General features: G+C 34.8%; 2 protein-coding genes and 2 pseudogenes across 3 annotated transcripts; all 4 read right to left on the bottom strand.

Annotated features, from left to right (window-relative positions):
• LOC18594219 lies at positions 2,217-5,328 on the bottom strand (annotated as a pseudogene).
• Positions 5,200-13,256, bottom strand: LOC108662863 (receptor-like protein 12). 2 transcript variants are annotated; one of them, XM_018124588.1, is made up of 2 exons: positions 10,219-13,256; positions 5,200-5,349 (listed from the first exon to the last, which is right to left on the bottom strand). In XM_018124588.1, exon 1 carries the CDS (start codon positions 13,200-13,202, stop codon positions 10,242-10,244), a length of 2,961 nt encoding a protein of 986 aa, XP_017980077.1. In that variant the 5' UTR covers positions 13,203-13,256; the 3' UTR covers positions 5,200-5,349; positions 10,219-10,241. The 2 variants fall into 2 exon arrangements, with proteins under 2 accessions (XP_017980077.1, XP_017980078.1); XM_018124589.1 differs by lacking the exon at positions 5,200-5,349 and adding an exon at positions 10,098-10,120.
• On the bottom strand, positions 5,343-8,372 carry LOC18507168 (receptor like protein 30). The gene has a single exon (XM_018124280.1). The coding sequence runs from the start codon at positions 8,370-8,372 to the stop codon at positions 5,373-5,375; it is 3,000 nt and encodes a 999-aa protein (XP_017979769.1). The 3' UTR covers positions 5,343-5,372.
• On the bottom strand, positions 15,569-18,359 carry LOC18594221 (annotated as a pseudogene).

The raw sequence follows: 22,701 nt of genomic DNA on the forward strand, positions 1-22,701 counted from the left end.
AGAAGCATTATAGGCCCAAAATATTTGCTATCCTTAATAAAGGCTTAAGGGTAATAAAATAAAGAAGAGAAGGTAGATTTAAAAATTATTTTTATATACATTGTCAATGAAATTTTAAAAATCTACAAGCAGAGTTAGAAAGTTACCATATATCATATTGAAGTATATTAAATTAATAAATAAAAACATATGAAAATTTTCCAACTTTTTTATTAAATTTAAGAACTTAACAGGGATAATATATATATATATATATATATATATATATATAGTACAAAAAATATAGTCTTTGTTTACATTTTCATGCTTTATACACAGTTAGTCTTCGGCAATTTCCCAGCAATTGCTGATTACTTCAAGTATGGGATATCCTTTTGGCTTTTATTTTTTTTATTACTTTGATAATTATATGTATTCTTTTGCCTTTCTTTGGTCTTAATTAATTAATTTACTTCCAATTCCCATTACATGCTTTAGCATTTGTTTGGTCTTTAATTAATAAGTTTACCATGACTCTTCAACTGATATGATGTCTCTTTTTTAGGTGTTAGGTGTTAAAATAATGAAAGGGACCTCCTTTTCCAATAATTGAGTCCTAATAATTCAAGCTTTTTTACTATCACAAATAATTATTTAACGCTTTATTTTTCTACTAATTTAATGGTTACGAACAAACCATGACCAAGTCGTGACTCTCTTCTAAAGTAAATCTTAGAAATGTTTCTGTAGAGCTAATTTCTGAGCATATAATTTCTCTATCATGCTACTTTTATTGCTAGTTTCTTCATCCTCCATTACTATTACAGGCGATTATATAGGCGCATTCCATGTATATATAGTTTTATGTGTTTGAGAAAGCAATTCTAGAAAAAAAATATAATAATAATGAGAACAAAAATAAATAATTTCTTTTCTCTTTTCTCTCTCAAGATTTTTTTTTTCAAAAAATAATTTTATTAACATTAAAGCCAATATACCATCCGAAGTCTCTACACGATTGCTAAAGATTTCTGTTGACATATAATTCTAACTTGGGCATCATCAACACCTATGGGATCTCCTCATGAAAATCTTTACAATTGATAATAATATAGCAGCATATATAAAACAATGAAGGACCAAGTAGGAATTAGTGAAAAAGTGATGATAACAATAAATAATTTTATCATCCTATGACAAGGTTGTTAAATGCATCTTTTATCAAATCTAAAGTTACTTTTAAAAGGAAATGTAAAATGGGCAAAGTAATGTCTTGTCAAATAGAAAAGCATCAACCACGTTGTCTAGTTCACATCTCATAAAAGCCAAAATTTTTTTGGGGCGGGTGGGGGGTGCAACTTCAACTGTTCTTTTCAAGAACAAGATAAGAACTAGTAATTACACAGCTTAATGTTCTATAATTGCTATTCTATTTTTTTCCTCCTAGGTGTTCCAAAAAGGTACCTATTGCTTGAAATTACTGTTGAAGCGTACTTTAGAATACCAGTTGAGGGAAAAATTAGTCAGAATGCTTTGCAATTGCTCTTGCATCATATCCTTGATCCGTATCTCGTTGCGACTACAATATTAAGTAGCTTTTTAAGTAACTTGAGATATATGAAAGTTCTATTATTTTTCAATACATTTATCATCATCTTTTACATGAATAACATTCGATAATGAATTATACATCTCGCGTAAGTATGAAATTCTATTTATAAATAAGATATATATTATTATATTTTTTTAATCAAAGTTATTTGATGTAATTAAATTCATGATATCCCATTCTATATTTGATGTGAATGTGATTATTAAGACCTACTAACAATTTGAACTTAAGCTTTGAATGTGATTATTAAGACCTACTAACAATTTGAACTTGAACTTTGAGAGCCACGTGATTTAACCTTAAAAAGTTATTAAACCAGTGTTTAGACTTGAGTTGTTATAAATGACATCAAAACATATGCCAGCCCGAACTGAGCTTTCACATTGTGCTGTTGAAATCTTAATCCTATGGAATGAGCCTTGATTGTGATGTGTGCCACATTTGATATGAATATGATTTTTAATTATTAGGGTTTGGGGTTTAGCGTAATACATCAATTCATTTCCACAGTTATTTTCACTACAATTCCTTACAATTCAATCCTAACTATCTACAGTGTAAGGGTTCACTTGCATGTAGGCCTATGCACCTCATAAGCATGGATAGCTAGATAATATGCACCCACTGCTAAAAAGTAATGCATTGTTATCATTGTGATGATAAATGTTACTGACCATTCCTGCTCTTACCATCATGGCCATAATATAAAAATAGATTTTCAAAGTCCTAACACAACAAGCACAACAATAAAGAAATAATATGAAACACCTTAAAGAAACATGAACACACCTCAACAATTCCTTATCGAGGTGCATGAATGGCTAAACAGAGGCAGTAGTCACTCTTTCCCAGTTCATGGTAAGAGGAACTTGACCCTATAGCCTCCTTATTGACTAAAATCTCCATGAAGAAGCAGTTTGCATCACGATATCCCTGAAGAGTGTATTAGGAAAATTGCTTACAGAAAAGGAAAACGGAGCTTTTGCTTTTCCAGAAATTCAAAACCATAGATGCAGAAGAAACCTTCCATAGTCGCACTACTATAAATGCCTGAGTATCTAAGAGCAATATACAATCATGTCAATCTGTAATAGCAGCCAAAGTGCCACTGGGTGATAAGGTGAGCTTTTCTCCTTTTCTTGGGTGATCCTTCAAACATGTCAAAGGAGAAGCTGGCAAAAGATCACAACATCAATAACATATTCAACAGGTCTTGGAAAAGCTTTAATAAAGAGAACTAAGAAAGTGCCTACGTTTGTATGCTAACTAAGCGTGTTCACATTCAGAACACATCAAAAGACACAATGAACTTGTAACATTCTTTGTCTCAAAATATGATAGAAACAGAAAAGTTCTTTCTTTAAAAATTAATATACTCTCTATCCACTTAAATATTTAATTGCACATCAGAACACACTAAGATGCACTCTTTTAGTTACATGCTTAATAATGAGATTGTTGCCACAAATCTTGTGATAGTACCAAAGAAAAAATGAGAACTAAAGATCAGTTAAATGATCTTAGCAACAGCAAACACTCCTAACCAATGTAAATCAGCTTCGATCACCTAAAAATTTGAATCTAAGAAAATATTTCTTTTAGAATAATTATAAGTATACATAAATTTTGAAACAAGCACATATTTTTAGAGATTCACACTACATAATTTAAGTACCATGGAGAAGATAATAGCAGAACCAAATGAGGAATGATATACAAGTTTAACAAACTTCACCTCGAGCAAATGATTGAGGCTTCTCTTCTGACTTCCTCTTTGGTGTTTGTTCACTCCGCCATATCATTTTAGAAAAAGAAGCAATTGTGGAAAATGTTGCAGGCACAACTTTGACAAAATAGCTCCTACCAAGGAACGGTTCCTATATTCTGAAAGTCTTCAACATGATTAAACAAAAGTTATCAATAAAGCACCAAAAGAAAGGAAAAAGAGAAACTATTCACGAAAGAATCCCTTCTTGCAATGAAAGATAAATCATACTATATTTCAAAATGCAAAAAAACTAACCTGAAAGCTAAGATCACAGCATCATCTCCAATGGTGACTGCACAATAGTAACATTGACATGACTGCCCAACAATAAAACCAGCGGAATTCAAATACCAGAATAACTTCAGAAAGCTTCCATAATTCATAGGTGAAACAAATAAAAACATAAATAAAATGTACTATAATGAGCAAATTATTGAACCAGTAAAACCAGTTTTTCATATGCACATTTTGAAGATCAAATGGCCATTACTTAAGAATTGAAATATAAATTATTCAATTGTTAGCATGAGCTAATAAGATTAAGCAACATTAAATATCACCTGGGGTTCCATGAGAGGGGAGTCATCTAACATTCCATACTTATTAACAATAGATTGCTGCATCAACACGTGTCCCATACTTATTAACATTCCATAACTGGTAAGGTAATCTCCCATAAGAGTTCCTATATCCTCTGAATCTTTCTTTGGTTTCTGATCCCAAAAACAAGAATGTGTTTCTTGAAACCACCTTTGAAGCATACTCTACATTACCAGAGGGGAGTCATCTAAGTTAGCCAAACAAGTTCAAAATATACATAAATCGAATGCTTTGCTTCTGCATCAGATAAACAGGCAAGGTTCTTGCCATGTTCCTGAATAACTATTACACATTTAAGCAGGGACTCAGCTGAATATCAGATCCCTCAAAACGAGCAATTACACCAGGTATGACAACACAGACCTCCTCTGAAGATATATCTTGCATCAGATCTTTCTTAGTTCCTTGGACTCTTAACTTTCTGATGTGTCCTGGATTCACCATCTAAAATCAAATATTAAACAAACGAGTTCACCATTCCAACAACGAAATATCTCTAACTGATCTCAACCTAATAGCTTTAGATCTAATTGATGTTAACACAAGACTTCATCCCACTCATCAGTTAAAGAACACGTACAACCTATAAGTGTTCATGAAAATCACCACGCTCCAAATAGCAATATTCCAGTCAATGTTCATTTAATCAATTACATAATTTTGCTTTAAAGCAACCTTTCAAGCAAATAGCAATAACAACCAAACCAAGCTCCAAAAAATAAAAAATTAAAAAGAAAAATTACCTGTCTATGAATCAAATCACCACGCAAAAAGTAACCCAAGATGAACCCTCAAGAGGTCCCAACTGCAATCACTTTAATCGCATCGAAAACCAGCCACTCTATGGCCGTGATGTGCTCGGCCTCGATAGGTGACAGTTCGGGATAGATCTGGACCGCGGCTCATCTGGGTCGGACCATCCGAGGATGAGAATAAGTGATCGGTTAGCGATGGCGAGAGAATGGGCGTCGAGAGCACAGAGGAGAGTGGTGCTAACGTCAGGGGCTAGCCATCCTTCCTTCCCAGCACCGAACCCGGACAATTCTTCGCCGGCGATGCACCGAGATCCGTCAAGTGATGGTGGCTCCGCTTCGACATTGGCAACTGAGATTACAGATAGGAATTTGGAAAGGAAAGAATTTTGTATAGGAAAGTAAAGCAGGAGACCTATCGTGGAGTCCACGTGTAGAGTTGTGAAGATAATTAAGAAAATTAAATAAAAAATTAAAACCAAAAGTAAAGCATTTTTAATTAAAGTCTTTTAAATTACAACATTTTTTGGTACAAACTTCAAATAAAAGCTGCTCACAAATTTAAAAATGATAAAATGCTGCTGCTCACTAAGAACACTCAGAAGCTGCTGCTGCATTAGATTCAGTTCGAAAGCCACCTATGCATGATCTGGATGTAGTGCTAGTTTCTTCTTCTTCTGCTGCTTCTGCGAATCCACTTTGTAACAGTGTTTTGCCAATCTCTCTCAACCATTCTGACAAACCACCATGGTCTTCCTGTTGTGAATACAATGTATCCCATGCTCAATCCTAACACCACTCCACATCCATAGCCCATCATTACAACTTTCCAAATAAAGGCCAATTCAGAACCTTCATCTTCCTCCAGCATTGGTACCGGTGGTTTCGGTTCCTCCTCATTGCCGCATTTCTTCGACAACGGGAAGCCACACAATCCCAAGTTACCGCTATAAGAATCATTCTCAAAAGTATCAAATTGCTTCCCCTTTGGAATTGGTCCAACAAGATCATTTTGTGAAAGATTTAACACTTCAAGGAATGTCAGATTCGTCAATTGAGAAGGAATTCTGCCATCAAGCCTGTTTGACGAGAGATCTAACGATTCAAGTGCTATCATATTTCCAATAGATGGTGAGATAGGACCAGTCAAGTTGTTGTTAGACAAATTGAGTCCTTGAAGCGAAATAAGTTCTCCGAGTTCTTCAGGAATTTGTCCACAGAATAGATTATTTGAAAAGTCCATAAATGTGTAAATGGCAAAGGTTTTCACCAACTCAATCTCCAATCTTTTCGTTGTTACATTTACTGAGTAATAGTTATTAAATAAGATAACAACATCTCTAGTTTCGTATCTCACGAATCGCCAAGGTCTCTCTTCAGGTATATCTTTCATTGCTCTTAAATTTTGGAAGAATTTTGCTGGCAAGGGACCGGTGAGCTCATTATGAGACAGATCAATTATTTGCAATGCAGAGAAGTTAGATGAAGCTAAGGAATTGGGCATGGGACCATGCAATCTATTATTTCGCAAAAGAAGAACTTGCAGATTTGGAAGTGAAGCTAACCAATGGGGAAAGGTATCAGTGAACTTGTTGTTCCTTAAATTCAAAAGTTTCAAGGAACTACAATCAGCCAAAGACCGCGACAATAATCCTTCCAATTTATTGTCATTGAGGAGAAGAACTCGCAAGCTACTACCTCCAAAAGAATCAGGCATTTTGCCTTGAAAATTATTCATCTCCAAATTCAGTACCATGAGAGAAGGGCTGAGATTTCCAAAACATTCTGGAATGGTTCCGCTCAAGTTATTTCTAGACAAGTCAAGAATGAAAAGTGAACTCCAATTGCAAATCAAAAGAGGGATGTTTCCGGTTAATTTATTCTTTGAAACGTAGAATGCCATCAAGTTGTTTGGACTTTGATTTTTCAAGCAAGTTGATAGAATTGGCCCTTGGAGCAAGTTTGACCGAAGGTCAAGAGCTATAAGATTCATTCCTGGAAATTGCTCCAAATTGGTCAAAGCGTTGTTAGAAAGGTCCAACTCGAGCAAGCTTTCCCACCCTTCTGCTTCCCATTTGGAAATTCCACCACAAATCTTGTTATTGGAAAGATCTAATCTCTCCAAATTTGATGTTCGGAAGAAACTTGGGAATTGTGTTATGCTACAAGAAGAAAATGACACACTAACAAGCTGAGGGAAGGAATAGTTAACATCATTTTCACTTGCGCTTAATGATAGTAAACTATTTTTTGAAAGATCAAGATGCGTAAGATTTTTGAGTTTTGCAAGCATATTTGACTTGATGACACCACTCAAGTTGTTTGAGGAAAGATCAAGCGTTTCAAGGCTCACAAGATCAAAAAAAGAATTCGGTATTGATCCATGAATGTCATTGGAACTCAAATAAATATATTCCAGAGAATTAGGCTTCTGAATTTGGTCAATTGGACCGGTGAGTTTGTTATAGCTGAGATCTAACCCTTTCAAAGATGGCAAAGTAAACAGCCAAGATGGTACTCCACCACTTATAAGGTTATTAGATAACCAAAATCTTTCTAGCAATTGAAGCCCACTAACATGACTTGGCAGGGGACCTTCTAATCGATTATTTGACAAATCTAGTAGGTTAAGTTGTGTGAGGTTGAACATAGTTGTTGGAAGTTGACCACTAAATTTGCAGGAATCAAATTTCAAAGTAGTTAATTTGTTAAGGTTTCCAAAAGCATCTGGAATCTGTCCTCCAAAATCATTTCCAGAAAAATCTAGGAGGATGATTTGAGTGAGATTTCCAATTGATGCAGGAATTGACCCCCTAAAACTGCATAAGGAAAGGTCCAACAACTTAAGGCCACTACTCAAGTTTGTCTTAGGGAAATCACCACTGAGATTTTCATTATTCAAACTTAAATCTATGTGCTGGAGGTATGGAAGGCGAAAAATTTCACTTGGAAATTCCCCATGCAGTTCACAATCACTAAGAATCAAACGTTCCAGAGATGAAGTCAAGTTCAAAAAGGAAGGAAGTGCAACATCAGACATATCTACAAAGTCAAGGATAAGGTTTCTTAATTCAGTTAAGTTGCATGCAAGCATGTCAAACCCTTGACTATCAAATCTCAACTTGTGAAAACCATTATTGGAAAGATCGAGTGAAACCAATTTTGACAGGAGACTGATTTCATATGGGATTAAGTCAGAGAATGAATTATGGGAGAGATTAAGATGGGTCAAACTCACTAATTGATTAAATAACTCTGATGAGATAGAGCCATTGAAATCGTTAAAAGCAAGGTTGAGTTGTTGGAGTCCTTGAAGGTGGAAGAGGCTGCTGTTTGCAGGGAGAGTACCGTTAAGGCAGCTGGCACTGAGGTCGATGGCAATGACCTGACCCGTCACCATGTGGCAACTGACTCCATCCCATGAACAACAATCCGTGCTTTCATTCCAAGAATTTGTCGTAGGGTAAGAAGAAGCTAGCCAACAATCATCCAGAGAAATGGTGTTTTTGAATTCGAGCAAGGCAGCTCTTTGTTCTGGGAGGCATAAATGAGCTGAATCAAGAAAAGAGGAAGGGGAACTCAATGAACAATGGACGTGGAAATGCAAGAGTGCTAAAAGCAGGCAAAGGATTCGAAAAAACATCTTAACTACCTTTCCCATATTTTCTAGAGAAAAAGGAAGTTATGAAACAAGGGTAGTCGAAAAAGGGCAAGCTAGGGAGGTGAAACTGAAAATGAGTTGGGGTTGAGGTCGAGGGACATTTTAAATGAAGTACCTGAGAAGTGGAGACATCTCCTTTTCAAGTCAACCAACAAGTCTTTGCAAAATCTCTTAAATTGTCAAAATTAAATTAAAAGGAAAAAAAAGAAAAATTGTATGTGCCGTGTTAGAATGAAAAGCATTAAGGCCACTGTGTCCAATCCCACCTGAGACGTTAATAGGATTTGCATATTTTTCTTGATTTCTCATTTGATGTATACTTTTATTTTATGCTCTTTGGGATATGCTTATTAGATTCAAATCTCAGTAGAGACACAAAACTAATTCATCTTAGAATTGCAACTCATTCCTGTATAACTCACTTGATGTGATAATAAATAAAAAATTATTAAATAAAGGAATTCTTTATTGTAGATTACAGCTAATTCACGTCTTTGTCAAAGAAATTATAAAAATTTTCACATTTTGGGATCATCATCAGAAGTTAAAGATAACTTTTTCTTTTCATTTTTTTTCCAAAAAAAAGAGAGATAGGTCAAAAGTAAGAATTCATGTCAAAAAACAAGCCGTGTGTGAGGGTAAAAAACCATCTAAAATCAAATATTAAACTAATGAATTCACCATTTGAACAACAATTTACCTATAACTCATTTCAACCTAATAACTTTAGATCCAATTGATGTTAACATGAGAAGACTCCTATAAGTTTACATGAAAATCTATAAAACACACCAAATTATGTTTATTTCACTTTGCACTTTCTACAACTGTATCATCCATTGAAGGTAAAATTAAAAAACTGAACACATAAATAAATCCAGCATTCAACAAATACATCAAGTTAAGCAAACGCATAAAAGCAATCATTTTTGAAGAATTAAAAATAAAAATGAAACTTATTTAGATAATGAAATGCATAATTCTACTTTTATATGAAGTAACTAATTATTCCAGTCATTGTTCATTTAATCAATTACATAATTTTGCTTCAAAGCAACCTTTCAAGCAACAGCAATAACAACCAACCCAAACGCAAAACAGATAAAAAGAAAAGAAAAACTGAAATGAAAAATTACCTGTCTATGAATCAAATCACCACGCAAAGAGTAAACCAAGATGAAAGGAAAGTGGTGCTGGCGTTGGCGATGAGGATAAGAGATCGGTTAGCGAAGGCAAGGCAGTGAGCGTCGAGAGCACAGAGGAGAGTGGTGCTGGCGTTGGGTGGCGAGCCATCCTTCCTTGCCAGCGCCGAACTCGGACAAGTCTTCGCAGGTGATGCGGCCGAGATCCATCAAGTGACGATGGCTTCGCTTCGACATTGCGTAGGGCAACTGAGATTACGGATTAGAAAGGAAAGAATTTTGTACATGAAAGGAAAGTGGTGACTTTGTGGGATCCACATGTAGGGTTGGGAAGAAAATTCAAAAAATTAATTAAAAATAAAAATGAAAGCATTGGAACATGTTTGATTAAAGTCGTGCAAATTACAACAAAATTTTCAATACAAATTCTAAATTCAGAAAAAAAAATCTTCAGAACTTGTCTTTTCCACATAAAACTTCAGATAAATGCTGCTGAACATGAATAGCAAATAATCAACTAAGAACACCTAGAATTGTTCAAACCACTGCCATGGAAAAGCCAGATGCTAGAGAAGCAGGGTCCATTGGATTTGGTTCGAAAGCCACCTTGACAAATAGAAAAAAGAAAACCAAAGGAAAATCAATTATAGATTACAAAAGCAATGAGAACTTTGTTATTTTTCTACTTTGACAAAAAAACTCACCTATGCATGATCTGGATGTAGTGCTAGTTTCTTCTTCCTCTGTTTCTACCAACCCACTTTGTAACATTGTTTTGCCAATCTCTCTCAACCATTCTGATAAACCACCATGGTCTTCCTGTTGTGAATACAATGTATCCCATGCTCAATCCTAACACCACTCCACATCCATAGCCCATCATTACAACTTTCCAAATAAAGGCTATTTCAGAACCTTCATCTTCCTTAAGCATTGGTACAGTTGGTTTTGGTTCTTCATCATTGCCGCATTGCTTTGACAGTGGGAAGCCGCACAGTCCCAAGTTATTGCTATAAGAATCGTTCTCAAAAGTACCAAATTGATTCCCATGAGGAATTGGCCCGACAAGATAATTTTTTGAAAGATTTAACACTTCAAGGAATGTCAGATTCGTCATTTGGGAAGGAATTCTGCCACCAAGCTTGTTTGACGAGAGATCTAACGATTCAAGTGCTACCATATTTCCGAAAGATGGTGGGATAGGACCAGTCAAGTTGTTGTTGGACAAGTTGAGCGTTTGGAGCAAAATAAGTTCTCCGAGTTCCTTAGGAATTTGTCCACAAAATAAATTGTTCGATAAGTCTATGGACGTGAAACTGGTTAGGGTTTCTGCCAACTCCATCTCCAATTTTTTTGTTGTTACATTCACAGAAGCTTTCTTAGAATCACCCATACAATATTTGCAGCCGCGATCTTTCATTGCTCTCAAAGTTTTGAAGAATTTTGTTGGCAAGGGGCCGGTGAGCTCATTATGAGAGAGATCAATTATTTGCAATGCCGAGAAGTTAGATGAAGCTATGGAGTTGGGCATGGGACCATGCAATCTATTAGATCGCAAAATAAGAACTCGCAGCCAAGGAAGTGAAGCTAACCAATGGGGAAAGGCATCAGCGAACTTGTTGTTCCTTAAATTCAAAATTCTCAAGGAACTACAATTAGCCAAAGATCGTGGCAGTAATCCTTCCAATTGGTTGTCATTAAGGAAAAGATATCTCAACTGACCATTTGTAAAAGAATCAGGGACTTTGCCATAAAAATTATTCATCTCCAAATTCATGAACTCGAGACGAAAGCTGAAATTTCCAAGATAATTTGGAATGGTTCCAGTCAAGTTATTTCTAGACAAGTCAAGAAACACAAGTGAACTTTGATTGCAAATCAAAGGATTTGAAAGAATTGGCCCTTGAAGCAAGTTTGATCGAAGGTCAAGAATATGAAGATTCTTTCCTGGGAATTGTTCCAAAGTGGTCAGAAAATTGTAAGAAAGGTACAACTCGAGCAAGCTTTCCCACCCTTCTGCTTCCCGTTTGGAAATTCCACCATAAATCTTGTTATTGGAAAGATCTAAAATCTCCAAATTTGATGTTCGAAAGAAACTTGGGAATTGTGTTATGCTACAAGAAGAGAATGACACATTACAAAGCTGAGGGAAGGAATAGTTAACATCATTTTCGCTTGCGCTTAATGATAGTAAACTATTATTTGAAAGAACAAGATGGGTAAGATTTTTGAGTTTTGCAAGCATATTTGACTTGATGACACCACTCAAGTTGTTTGAGGAAAGATCAAGCCTTTCAAGGCTCACAAGATCAAAAAAAGAATTGGGTATTGATCCATGAATGTCATTAGAACTCAAATAAATATGTTTTAGAGAATTAGGCTTCTGAATTTGGTTGATTGAGCCGGTGAGTTTGTTATGGCTGAGTCCTAAATATTTCAAAGATGGCAAAGTAAACAGCCAAGATGGTAGTCCACCACTTATAAGGTTACCGGATAAGAGAATTTCTTCTAGCAATCGAAGCTCACTAACATGATTTGGCAGGGGACCTTCTAATCGATTATGTGACAAATCTAGTTGGGTGAGTTGTGTGAGATTGAACATAGTTGTTGGAAGTTGACCACTAAAATTGCAGCAAGAAAATGACAAAAAAGTCAATTTATTAAGGTTTCCAAAAGCATCTGGAATCTGTCCTCCAAAATCATTTTCAGAAAAATCTAAGTGGATGATTTGACTGAGATTTCCAATTGATGCAGGAATTGACCCTCTAAAACTGCAAAAGGAAAGGTCCAACAACTTAAGGCCACTACTCAAGTTTGACTTAGGGAAATAATCTGTAAGATTTCTGTTACTACTTAAATCCATGTGCTGGAGGTATGGGAGGCGAAAAATTTCACTTGGAAATTCCCCATGCAGTTCACACGCTCCGAGACTCAAACGTTCCAGAGATGAAGTCAAGTTCAAAAAGGAAGGAAGTGCAACATCAGACATATCTACAGAGTCAAGGATAAGGTTTCTTAATTCAGTTAAGTTGCATGCAAGCATGTCAAAACCTTGACTATCAAATCTCAAATCGTGATAACCATTATTGGAAAGATCGAGTGAAACCAATTTTGACAGGAGACTGATATCATATGGGATTAAGTCAGAGAATGAATTATGGGAGAGATTAAGATGGGTCAAACTCACTAATTGATTAAATAACTCTGATGAGATAGAGCCATTGAAATCGTTGAAAGCAAGGTTGAGTTGTTGGAGTCCTTGACGGTGGAAGAGGCTGCTGTTTTCAAGAAAAGAGCCATGAAGGTTGTTGGAACTAAGATCGAGCCATTGAAGTCTTTGAAGGTGAAAGAGGCTGCTGTTCGCAGGGAGAGTGCCGTTAAGGCAACTGTTACTAAGGTCGATGCCAATGACATGACCCGTCACCATGTGGCAACTGACTCCATCCCATGAACAGCAATCCGTGCTTTCATTCCAAGAATTTGTTGTAGGGTAAGAAGAAGGCACCGAACAATCATCTAGAGAAATGGTGTTTTTCAATTCAAGCAAGGCAGCTCTCTGCTCTGGGAGGCACAAATGAGCTGAATGAAGAAAAGAGGAAGGGGAACTCAATGAACAATAGACCTGGAAATGCAAGAATGCTAAAAGCAAGCAAAGGATTCGATACAACATGCTAACCACCTTTCCCATATTTTCTCGAGGAAAAGGAAGTTATGAAACAAGGGTAGTCGAAAAGGGCAAGCTAGGGAGGTGAAACTGAAAATGAGTTGGGGTTGAGGTCAAGGGACATTATAAATGAAGTACCTGAGAAGTGGAGACATCTCCTTTTCAAGTCAACCAACAGGTCTTTGCAATATCTCTTAAATTGTCAAAATTAAATTAATGGGATAAAAAGGAAAAGTGATTGTGCCCTGTTAGAATGAAAAAGCATTAAGGACGCTGTATCCTATCCCATCTGAGACATTAGTAGGATTTGCATATTTTTCTTGATTTCTCATTTGATGTCTACTTTTATTTTATGCTTGTTGGGATAGGCTTATTAGATCCAAATCTTGCCAGAGACACAAAACTAATTCCTCTTAGAATTGCAACTCATTACTTTTTAACTCACTTGATGTGATAATAAAAATTAAAAATTATTAAATAAAAGAATTTTTTATTGTAGATTACAGCTAATTCACGTTTTCATCAAAGAAATTATAAAGATTTTCATATTTTGGGATCATCATCAGAAATTAAAGATAACTTTTTTTATTTTTTTTCAGAAAAAAAAAGAGAGATAGGTCAAAAGGAAGAATTCATGTCAAAAAGCAAACCGTGTGTGAGGATATGGCACTCAACAATGTTAAAGGAAAAGCTTCGAGATAGTAGAAGGAGAGGAATCAGGAAATTGCTGAAAAAGTGTATAAGCATGTTTTTCCCATCCTTCCATTGCATTTTCAAGTTAAAAGAACCTACTTAAAGTTAGAGTAGCATTATTTTTTCTTATATTTTTGTTTTTACGTGTTTAACTCACCTGATAAAAAATTAAATAATTTAAAAATAAATTTTATCAATTTATGATAAATCAATTTATTCATAAATACAATGTTCAAAATTGAATCAATTTACGAACTCAACAGTCAAAAAGATTGTCTTTGTTTATATTTTCATGCTTTACACACAGTCAGTCTTCGGTAACTTTCCCAGCAATTATTGATTACTTCAAGTATGGGATATCCTTTTGCCTTTTGTTCTTTATTAATTTCTTTATTCTATACAGGATGGAGAACCTGTATAGAATTGCTAAAGACTTCTGTTGGCATATAATTCTAAATCGTGCATCATCATGACCTATGAGGTCTCCTCATGAAAATCCTTACAATTGATAATATTATAGCAGCATATATGAAACCATGGAGGACCAATTAGGAATTAATGGAAAAGTGATGACAGCACTAAATAATTTTATAATTCTATGATAAGGTTGTTAAATGTATCTTTTATCAAATTTGAAGTTACTTTTAAAAAGAAATGTAAAATGGGCGAGTAATGTCTTGTCAGATAGGAAAGCATCAACCATGTTGTCTAGTTCACATCTTAGAAAAGCCTTTTTTTTTTTTTTCTGGGGATGTGCAATGCAACTGTTCCTTTCGAGAATAAGGTATGAACTACTTACTGTTCCATAACTGGTATTCTGTTTTTTTTTCTTCTGGCTGTTCCAAAAAGGTGCCTATTGCTTGAAATTACTGTCGAGCATACTTTAGAATACCAATTGAGGGAAAAATTAGTCAGAACTTCATTTTGCAATGCTTTGCAATTGCTCCTGCATGTATCAGATCATAGTTAACACCATCTTGATTTGTGTTTCTTTCCAGCTACAATACTTTAGAATGCAACGATCGAAGTCAATTATTACTAATAACTGAAGCTTGAGCTTTTCGTGTGATTTAGACATAAAAAGTTATCAGATCAATGCTTAGACTTAGATTATTATAAATCGTATCAAATGTGTCAATCCGATATAAACTTTCACATTACGCTGGTGAAATCTTAATCCTGTGAAATAAGCATTGACTGTGATTATAATGTGTGCCACATTTACTGTGAATGTAATTTGTAATTGTTAAGACTTTCAAGTCAATCATTATTAACAACTTGAACTTACGAGCCACGTGGTTTAAACTTAAAATTTACTAATAACTTGAAATTTAAAATTTTAAAAGTCATATGGTTTATACTTAAAAATTCACTGAACCCACATCTAATTTAGATTTGAAAACTAATAACAACTTAAGTATGAGTTTTTGAAGATCACATGATTTAAACATGAAAAATTATTAAATCCACATCTTGTGTAAATTTGATTATTAAGACTTATATAATTATCCAAATCAACCACTACTGACAACTTGAACTTGCCTAAAATGTTACTGAACTCGTGCTTATACATCCATTAGAACAAAGTTAAATCTTAAAATTATCATTCATCGACAAAAAATCAAGTCATATTTCTTTATCAAATTAAGCTGTTTTTTTTTTTCCAATTTATTGTCTGTGTGAAAATAAACGGAGGCATGATTAGTACTATCATTCTTTCCACAACTTACATTTCATGGCACCTTAATTTGCAGTCACAGAGGAAACGAACAGAGGTGGAGGCCAAGAAATGAAATATGGAACAAAGAATGAACTTTCTATGTAAAATTATATTCAATTAAAAACGCGATTCAACACTGACAGTTGACCCGAGTCTCCGTTCAACAAAAAAACATCCAGAGGAACATAAGGAGAGTCCAATGATGATCCAAACCGGTAAGTTGGCTGTAATAATCTGCAACCTTTAGCACACTGGATGGTTAGGAGACGTGGTCCGGTTCTCATCTGCCAGACCTGTGCATGATGTGGTCAAGTAAACATTGACTGGAATATAATGCTAAACGTTTTCTCTACTAAATGAAGTTCGAAGGGCTGCATAAAGAAAACCATCTGGGAAAGATAGTTTCCACTCTCCAATGACACAACTCAATCTAGAACAGCAAAGCCATAAATCTATCAAATGTATCTCTGATAGAGGAAAATTAAGTTACATTGAATCCACTCATGAAAGCATCAACGAAGATGTTTTCTTTATGGAGTGAACATAGTTTCGAGTAATCTGTCAATCCGTTTGCACAATTATTTCCACACAATTAAAGTAATACATCAATTCATTTCCACAATTATTTCACTATATTTTCGTACTATTCAATCCCAACTATCTATAGTGTAAGGGTCCGCTTGTATGTAGCCCTATGCACCCCATAAGCCTGGATGGCTAGATGATATGGACCCACTGCCAAAATGGTAATGCATTGTTGTCATTGTGATGATAAATCCTACTGACTATTCCTGCTCTTACCATCATGGCCATAATATAAAAATAGATTTTCAAAGTCCTAACAACAAGCACAACAATAAAGAAATAATAAGAAATACTTCGAAGAAACATGAACACACCTCAACAATTCCTTTTCGAGGTGCATGAATGGCTAAACAGAGGCAGTAGTCACTCTTTCCTGGTTCATAGTAAGAGGAACCTGACCCTATAGCCTCCTTATTGACTAACATTTCCATGAAGAAGCAGTTTGCATCACGATATCCCTGAAGAGTGTATTAGGAAAACTGCTTACCGAAAAGGATAAAAGAGCGGTTGCTTTTCAAGAAATTGAAAACCATAGATGCAGAAGAAACCTTCCATAGTCGCACTACTACAAGTGCCTGAGTATCTAAGAGCAATATACGACCAAGTGAATCTGTAATAGCAGCCAAAGTGCAACTGGGTGATAAGGTGAGCTTTTCACCTTTTCTTGGGTGATCCTTCAAACATGTCAAAGGAGAAGCTTGCAAAAGATCATGACATCAATAACACATTCAACAGGTTTTGGCAAAGCCTTAATAAAGAGAAATATGAAAGTGGCTAAGGTTTGTATGCTAACTAAGCGTGTTAACATGCAGAACACATCAAAAGACACAACGAACTTGTAACATTCTTTGTGTCAGAATATGATAGAAACATTAAAGTTCTTTCTTAAATAATTAATACTCTCTCTATCCCCTTAAATATTTAATTGCACATCAGAACACACTAAGATGAACTCTTTTGGTGTAAGCCCATAGTTGAACAGCAAAAATAAGCATGTGGCAAGGATGACAATAAAAGATTACAAAATGGATTACTAAATACAATAAGCAGAGAAACATGCGAGCAGAGGTTACATGCTTAATAATGAGATTGTTGCCACAAATCTTGTGATAGTACCAAAGGAAAAATGAGAACTAAAGATCAGTTAAATGATCTCGGCAACAGCAAACACTCCTGACCAATGTAAATCAGCTTCAATCACCTAAAAATTTGAATCTAAGGAAATATTTCTTTCAGAACAATTATAAGTATACATGAATTTTGAGACAAGCACATATTTTTAGAGATTCACACTACATAATTTAAGTACCATGGAGAAGAAAATAGCAGAACCAAATGAGGAACAATATACAAGTTTAACAAACTTCACCTCGAGCAAATGATTGAGGCTTCTCTTCTGACTTCCTCTTTGGCGTTTGTTCACTCCGCCATATCATTTTAGAAAAAGCAATTGTGGAAAATGTTGCAGGCACAACTTTGACAAAATAGCTCCTACCAAGGAACGGTTCCTATCTTCTGAAAGTCTTCAACATAATTAAACAAAAGTTTATCAATAAAGCACCAAAAGAAAAGAAAAAAAGAAGCTACCCATGAAAGAATCCCTTCTTGTAATGAAAGATAAATCATACTATATTTCGAAATGGGAAGAAACTAACCTGAAAGCTTAGATCACAGCATCATCTCCAATGGTGACTGCACAATAGTAACGTTGATTTGACTGCACAACAATAAAAGCAGCTGAATTCAAATACCAGAATAACTTCAGAAAGCTTCCATAATTCATTGACGAAACAAACAAAAGCATAAATAAAATGTCTTATAATGAGTTACCTGTCTATGAATCAAATCACCACGCAAAGAGTAAACCAAGATGAACCCTCGAGAGGTCCCAACTGCAATCACTTTAATCTCATCAAAAACCAGCCACTCTATGGCCGTGATGTGCTGGGCCTCGATAGGTGACAGTTCGGACGGATCTGGACCCGAGGCTCATCCGGGTCGGACCATCCGAGGATGAGAATAAGTGATCGGTTAGCAATGGCGAGAGAATGGGCGTCGAGAGCACAGAGGAGAGTGGTGCTGGCGTCAGGGGCTAGCCATCCTTCCTTGCCAACGCCAAACTCGGACAAGTCTTCGCTGGCGATGCAGCCGAGAACCGTCAAGTGTGAAGAAAATTCAGAAAATCAATTAAAAAAATTAAAATTAATGTTAAAGCATTGGAACATTTTTAATTAAAATCTTTTAAGTTACAACATTTTTCGATACAAACTTTAGATAAAAGGGATGAAAGCTGAACATGAAAACCAAATTATCCACTACAACACCCAGAATTGTTTAAACCGCTGTCATGAGAAATGATTGAGCCAGATGTTAGAGAAGCAGGCTGCATTCGATTCAGTTCCAAAGTCACCCTGACAAGTACAGAAAAATAAAGGAAGAATCAATTGTTTAAATCTATGTGCTGGAGGTATGGAAGGCAAAAAACTTCACTTGGAAATTCCCCATGTAGTTGACAATCTCTGAGACTCAAACGTTCCAGAGATGAAGTCAAGTTCAGAAAGGAAGGAAGTGCAACATCAGACATATCTGCAAAGTTAAAGGTAAGGTTTCTTAAATTGGTTAAGTTTTGTGCAAGCATGTTAAAACCTTGGCTATCAAATCTCAAGCTGGAAATATAAGCAGTCGTGGAAAGATCGAGTGAAACCAATTTTGATAGGAGACTAATTTCATAGGGGATTAAGCCAGAGAATGAATTAGAAGAGAGATTAAGATGAGTCAAACTCACTAACTGATTAAATAACTTCGATGAGATAGAGCCATTGAAATTGTTGTGAGCAAGGTTGAGTCGTTGGAGTCCCTGAAGGTGGAAGAGGCTGCTGTTTTCAAGAAGAAAGCCATCAAGTTTGTTGAAATTGAGGTCGAGTCGTTGGAGTCCTTGAAGGAAGAAGAGACTACTATTACCATGGAGAGTGCCATAAAGGCAGCTGGCACTGAAGTTGATGCCAATGACATGACCAGTCACCACGTGGTCAATGAAGCTGAATCAAGAAAAGAGGAAGGGGTACTCAATGAAAAAGAGACCTGAAAATGCAAGAGAAGGATTTGGAATAACAACCTAAATACCCTTCCCATATTTTCTCGAGAAAAAGAAAGTATGAAACAAGGGTCGTCGAAAAGGGGCAAGAAAGGGAGGAGAACTTAAAAATGAATTGTTGTTGAGGCTGAGGGACATGAGAAGTGAACTACGTATTGGAGAAGTGGGGACATGAAAGTGTTAGAATGAAAAGCATAATCTTATCCCATTAGAGACTTTAGTAGGATTTGCATACTTTTCTTGCATTCTCATTCGATATGTTTATTTTAGACTTATTGGGATATGCTAATTAGACCCAAATTTCATTATTGGGATAAGCTTAGAATTGCAACTCATTACAGCCTGCGTTATTGTTTATGTCAGCGTGATTTTCGATCTTCAAGTTTCATTTTGTTCAGAAAATTAATCCAAAACTTTCTGTTCAATTTTCCTAGAAGAGAATGCAGCCTCAAAACTAAAAAATAAATATATGAAGTTTTTGTTGTAGGTTGCAACAAAGTCAGGTCATCAGCAAAGCAAGTTTAAGAAATTGGAATGACTTTTACAATTAAAGTCACCATCTGAGAGAAATTAAGCTCAAAAGTAAGAAATTCATGTCACATGAAGCATGTTGACTGTTGTGGTTTTTATTTGAGGGCATACATTCAAATTCAACCCTCGCAGACAGTCTTCACTCAACAAACTTAAATTAATTGTTACATGGACCCTTATTTCACGTTAATCCCTTTTTTTACCTATGAAAAAAATATATAATTTTTAAATATTTAGTTCAATAATAAATATATAAAACGTATATATATGTCATTTATAAATTTAATACATTATGATGCAACATGTAAGTAAAAATTATTATGAATTCACTATATAAAATATGAACTCATGCATGCTCACATGACAACTTTTGATTACTTATTACAGCAAGCTGATGCATGTGATTAGAACAACCTATTCAATAATTTTGGATGCTTATTGATGAATGACTCATGGTGATGCAATTATTAAGCATTGAAACCAAGAGGAAGAAATGAAAAGGGCAATAGTGACAGAAGATGAAGAGCGGCAATTCATAAAGGAATATCAAACAAGATGGGCAAAGTGCCCTGTTAGAAAGGAAAGGCATGAAGAGTGTTGACTTTGTCTGCTTACATGTTAAAATCGTACCATAAATTCTTTGTCTGCATTGACCCTTGACAACCTGAGCAAAGAGTCATTGAAAAACTTTCGAGATGGACGAGTGAAGACTACGCCCACTCTTTTGAGAAAAAACTGTCATTGGATGACTTTTAATAGGCCATTCAATGTGTGCCCTTCAATGTATTTGAGTATTTAATTTAATAATAATTATATAAACAAGAAACACAGTAAAGAGAGAAATGTACAGAGCCTAGCGGTGTAAGCATGAGGTTACTGCATCAAATTGAAAATGGATGGCCAAGTATAACACTGTTTGTATAGGAGTAAAAAATGTCAACCCCAGCCCCACCCATTAAAAGTGAGTTAGAATAACGTTGATGCTAATACACCCAATACTACATATACTTTCATTTATAAAGTGTAAAATATATAAATACAACATTTTGTTAATATAATACAGGCACAATTATTTATTTTTGGATAATGGATGTTGACGTAGAATATGATTTTGAATTTAATTCATATCTAGATTTTGATGGATTATTTGAAGAATAAAATAAAATAAATTGAGAAGCCATTGAGACTGAATATGATTTGAATTATACCTCAACAGTTATGTCGAAATGATTGTGATTAGTTTTTTCATTGTTTTTGAGAGAAAGAAAGTTGTTGAAGCAAAGGGAGGTAAGGAGAATCTCACACATTTTACTTGGGTGTTTTTGTTTTGAAGGGTGCACACTTTACTTGTTTTGAAACTATCTTATATGTATGTTTCATTAAGTGAATTAAATGTTTTGTTCTATTATTTTTTGTGTAAGAAAATAGAGTTAAGCATATGATTATTTTTTATTTTGATTTATTCATGTGACTAATATTGATTAATAATGAGGTATGAAATCTTTTGTTATGTTGTAAAGCGTTAAGAGCTATGAATTAATTCTTAAGAAGTAGGATAATCAATATTAAAATTAATTTTAGGATCTTGTTAATGGATTATAATAGTTAACATACGACCTAAAAACAGAAAATACGACCTAAAAATAGTTAAGGCAGCTTTCACTGAGGTCGATGCCAATGACATGACCGGTCACGTTGTGGCAACAGACTCCATCCCACGACTCCATCCCATGAACAACAATCCGTGCTTTCGTTCCAAGAATTTATCCTGGGGTATGAAGAAAATGTCTGACAATCACCTAAAGAAATGGTGTTTTTGAATTCCAGCAAGGCACTTCTCTGTTCTGGGAGGCATAAATGAGCTGAATGAAGGGGAAAGTGGAAGGGAAACTCAATGAACAATAGACCAGGAAATGCAAGAACGATAAAAGCAGGAAAAGGACTCGATACAACATCCTAACTACCCTTCCCATATTTTCTCAAGAAAGAGAAAGTTATGTAACAAGGGTCGTCCAAAAGGGGATATTTAGATGAGTTATGGCTGAGGCCAAGGGACATATAAATATAACTACTGGACAAGTGGAGACATCTCTTTTTTCAAGTCAACCAACAAGTTTTTCCAAAATCTTTTTAGTTGTGTCCCATTAATTAAGGCATTTAAAGTCAAGTCTTCTCAACTTACATATTTATTCATTGTGTTGAGAAGTTTGAACAGCGATAGTGTTTGAGCCTGGAATCAAAACTAAATTAATGGTATAGAAAGAAAAAGTGTTGGTGGCGTGATAGAATGGAAGCATGAATTGAACCTGCAGATTGTCATGAATTCTCGTTGTATGTCTACTTTTATTTTATCGTTCACTGGAAAGTCTTACTGGGATCTGCTAATTAGACTCAAATTTCATTGCAATTCATTACAGCCAGTTCTTTTATTTTTCCTTATAATTTTACTTTTACTGTTTAACTCATCTGACGTAGTATTATAATAAACAAAAAGTTATTGATTAAGAAATTCTTTATGTAGATTAAAGCTAATTCAGGCCACCATCAAAGCAACTTTAAGAAAATACAAAATTCGGTTCATCACCAGAAAGATAGCTTCTTTTTTCAATAAAAAAAAACAATATTAAATTACGTTTATAAGCATGTTTTTATCATCCTTCAATTACTTTTTCACGTTAAAAGCACCTACTAAAAATTAGAGTAATGTTATTTTTCTTTATATTTTTGTTTTTACTAAAATGATTAAAAAATTAAAATTTTATTACATAATTTAAAAATAAGATTTATTAATTTATGATAAGTCAATTTATTCATAAATACAATGTTCAAAATTAAATCAATTTATAATATGTCAATTGACTATATGAAACAAATGAAAGTAAGAATTATACAAAAACAAA

Source organism: Theobroma cacao, chromosome 7 (genome assembly GCF_000208745.1).
Source record: "Theobroma cacao cultivar B97-61/B2 chromosome 7, Criollo_cocoa_genome_V2, whole genome shotgun sequence".
NCBI lineage: Eukaryota > Viridiplantae > Streptophyta > Magnoliopsida > Malvales > Malvaceae > Theobroma > Theobroma cacao.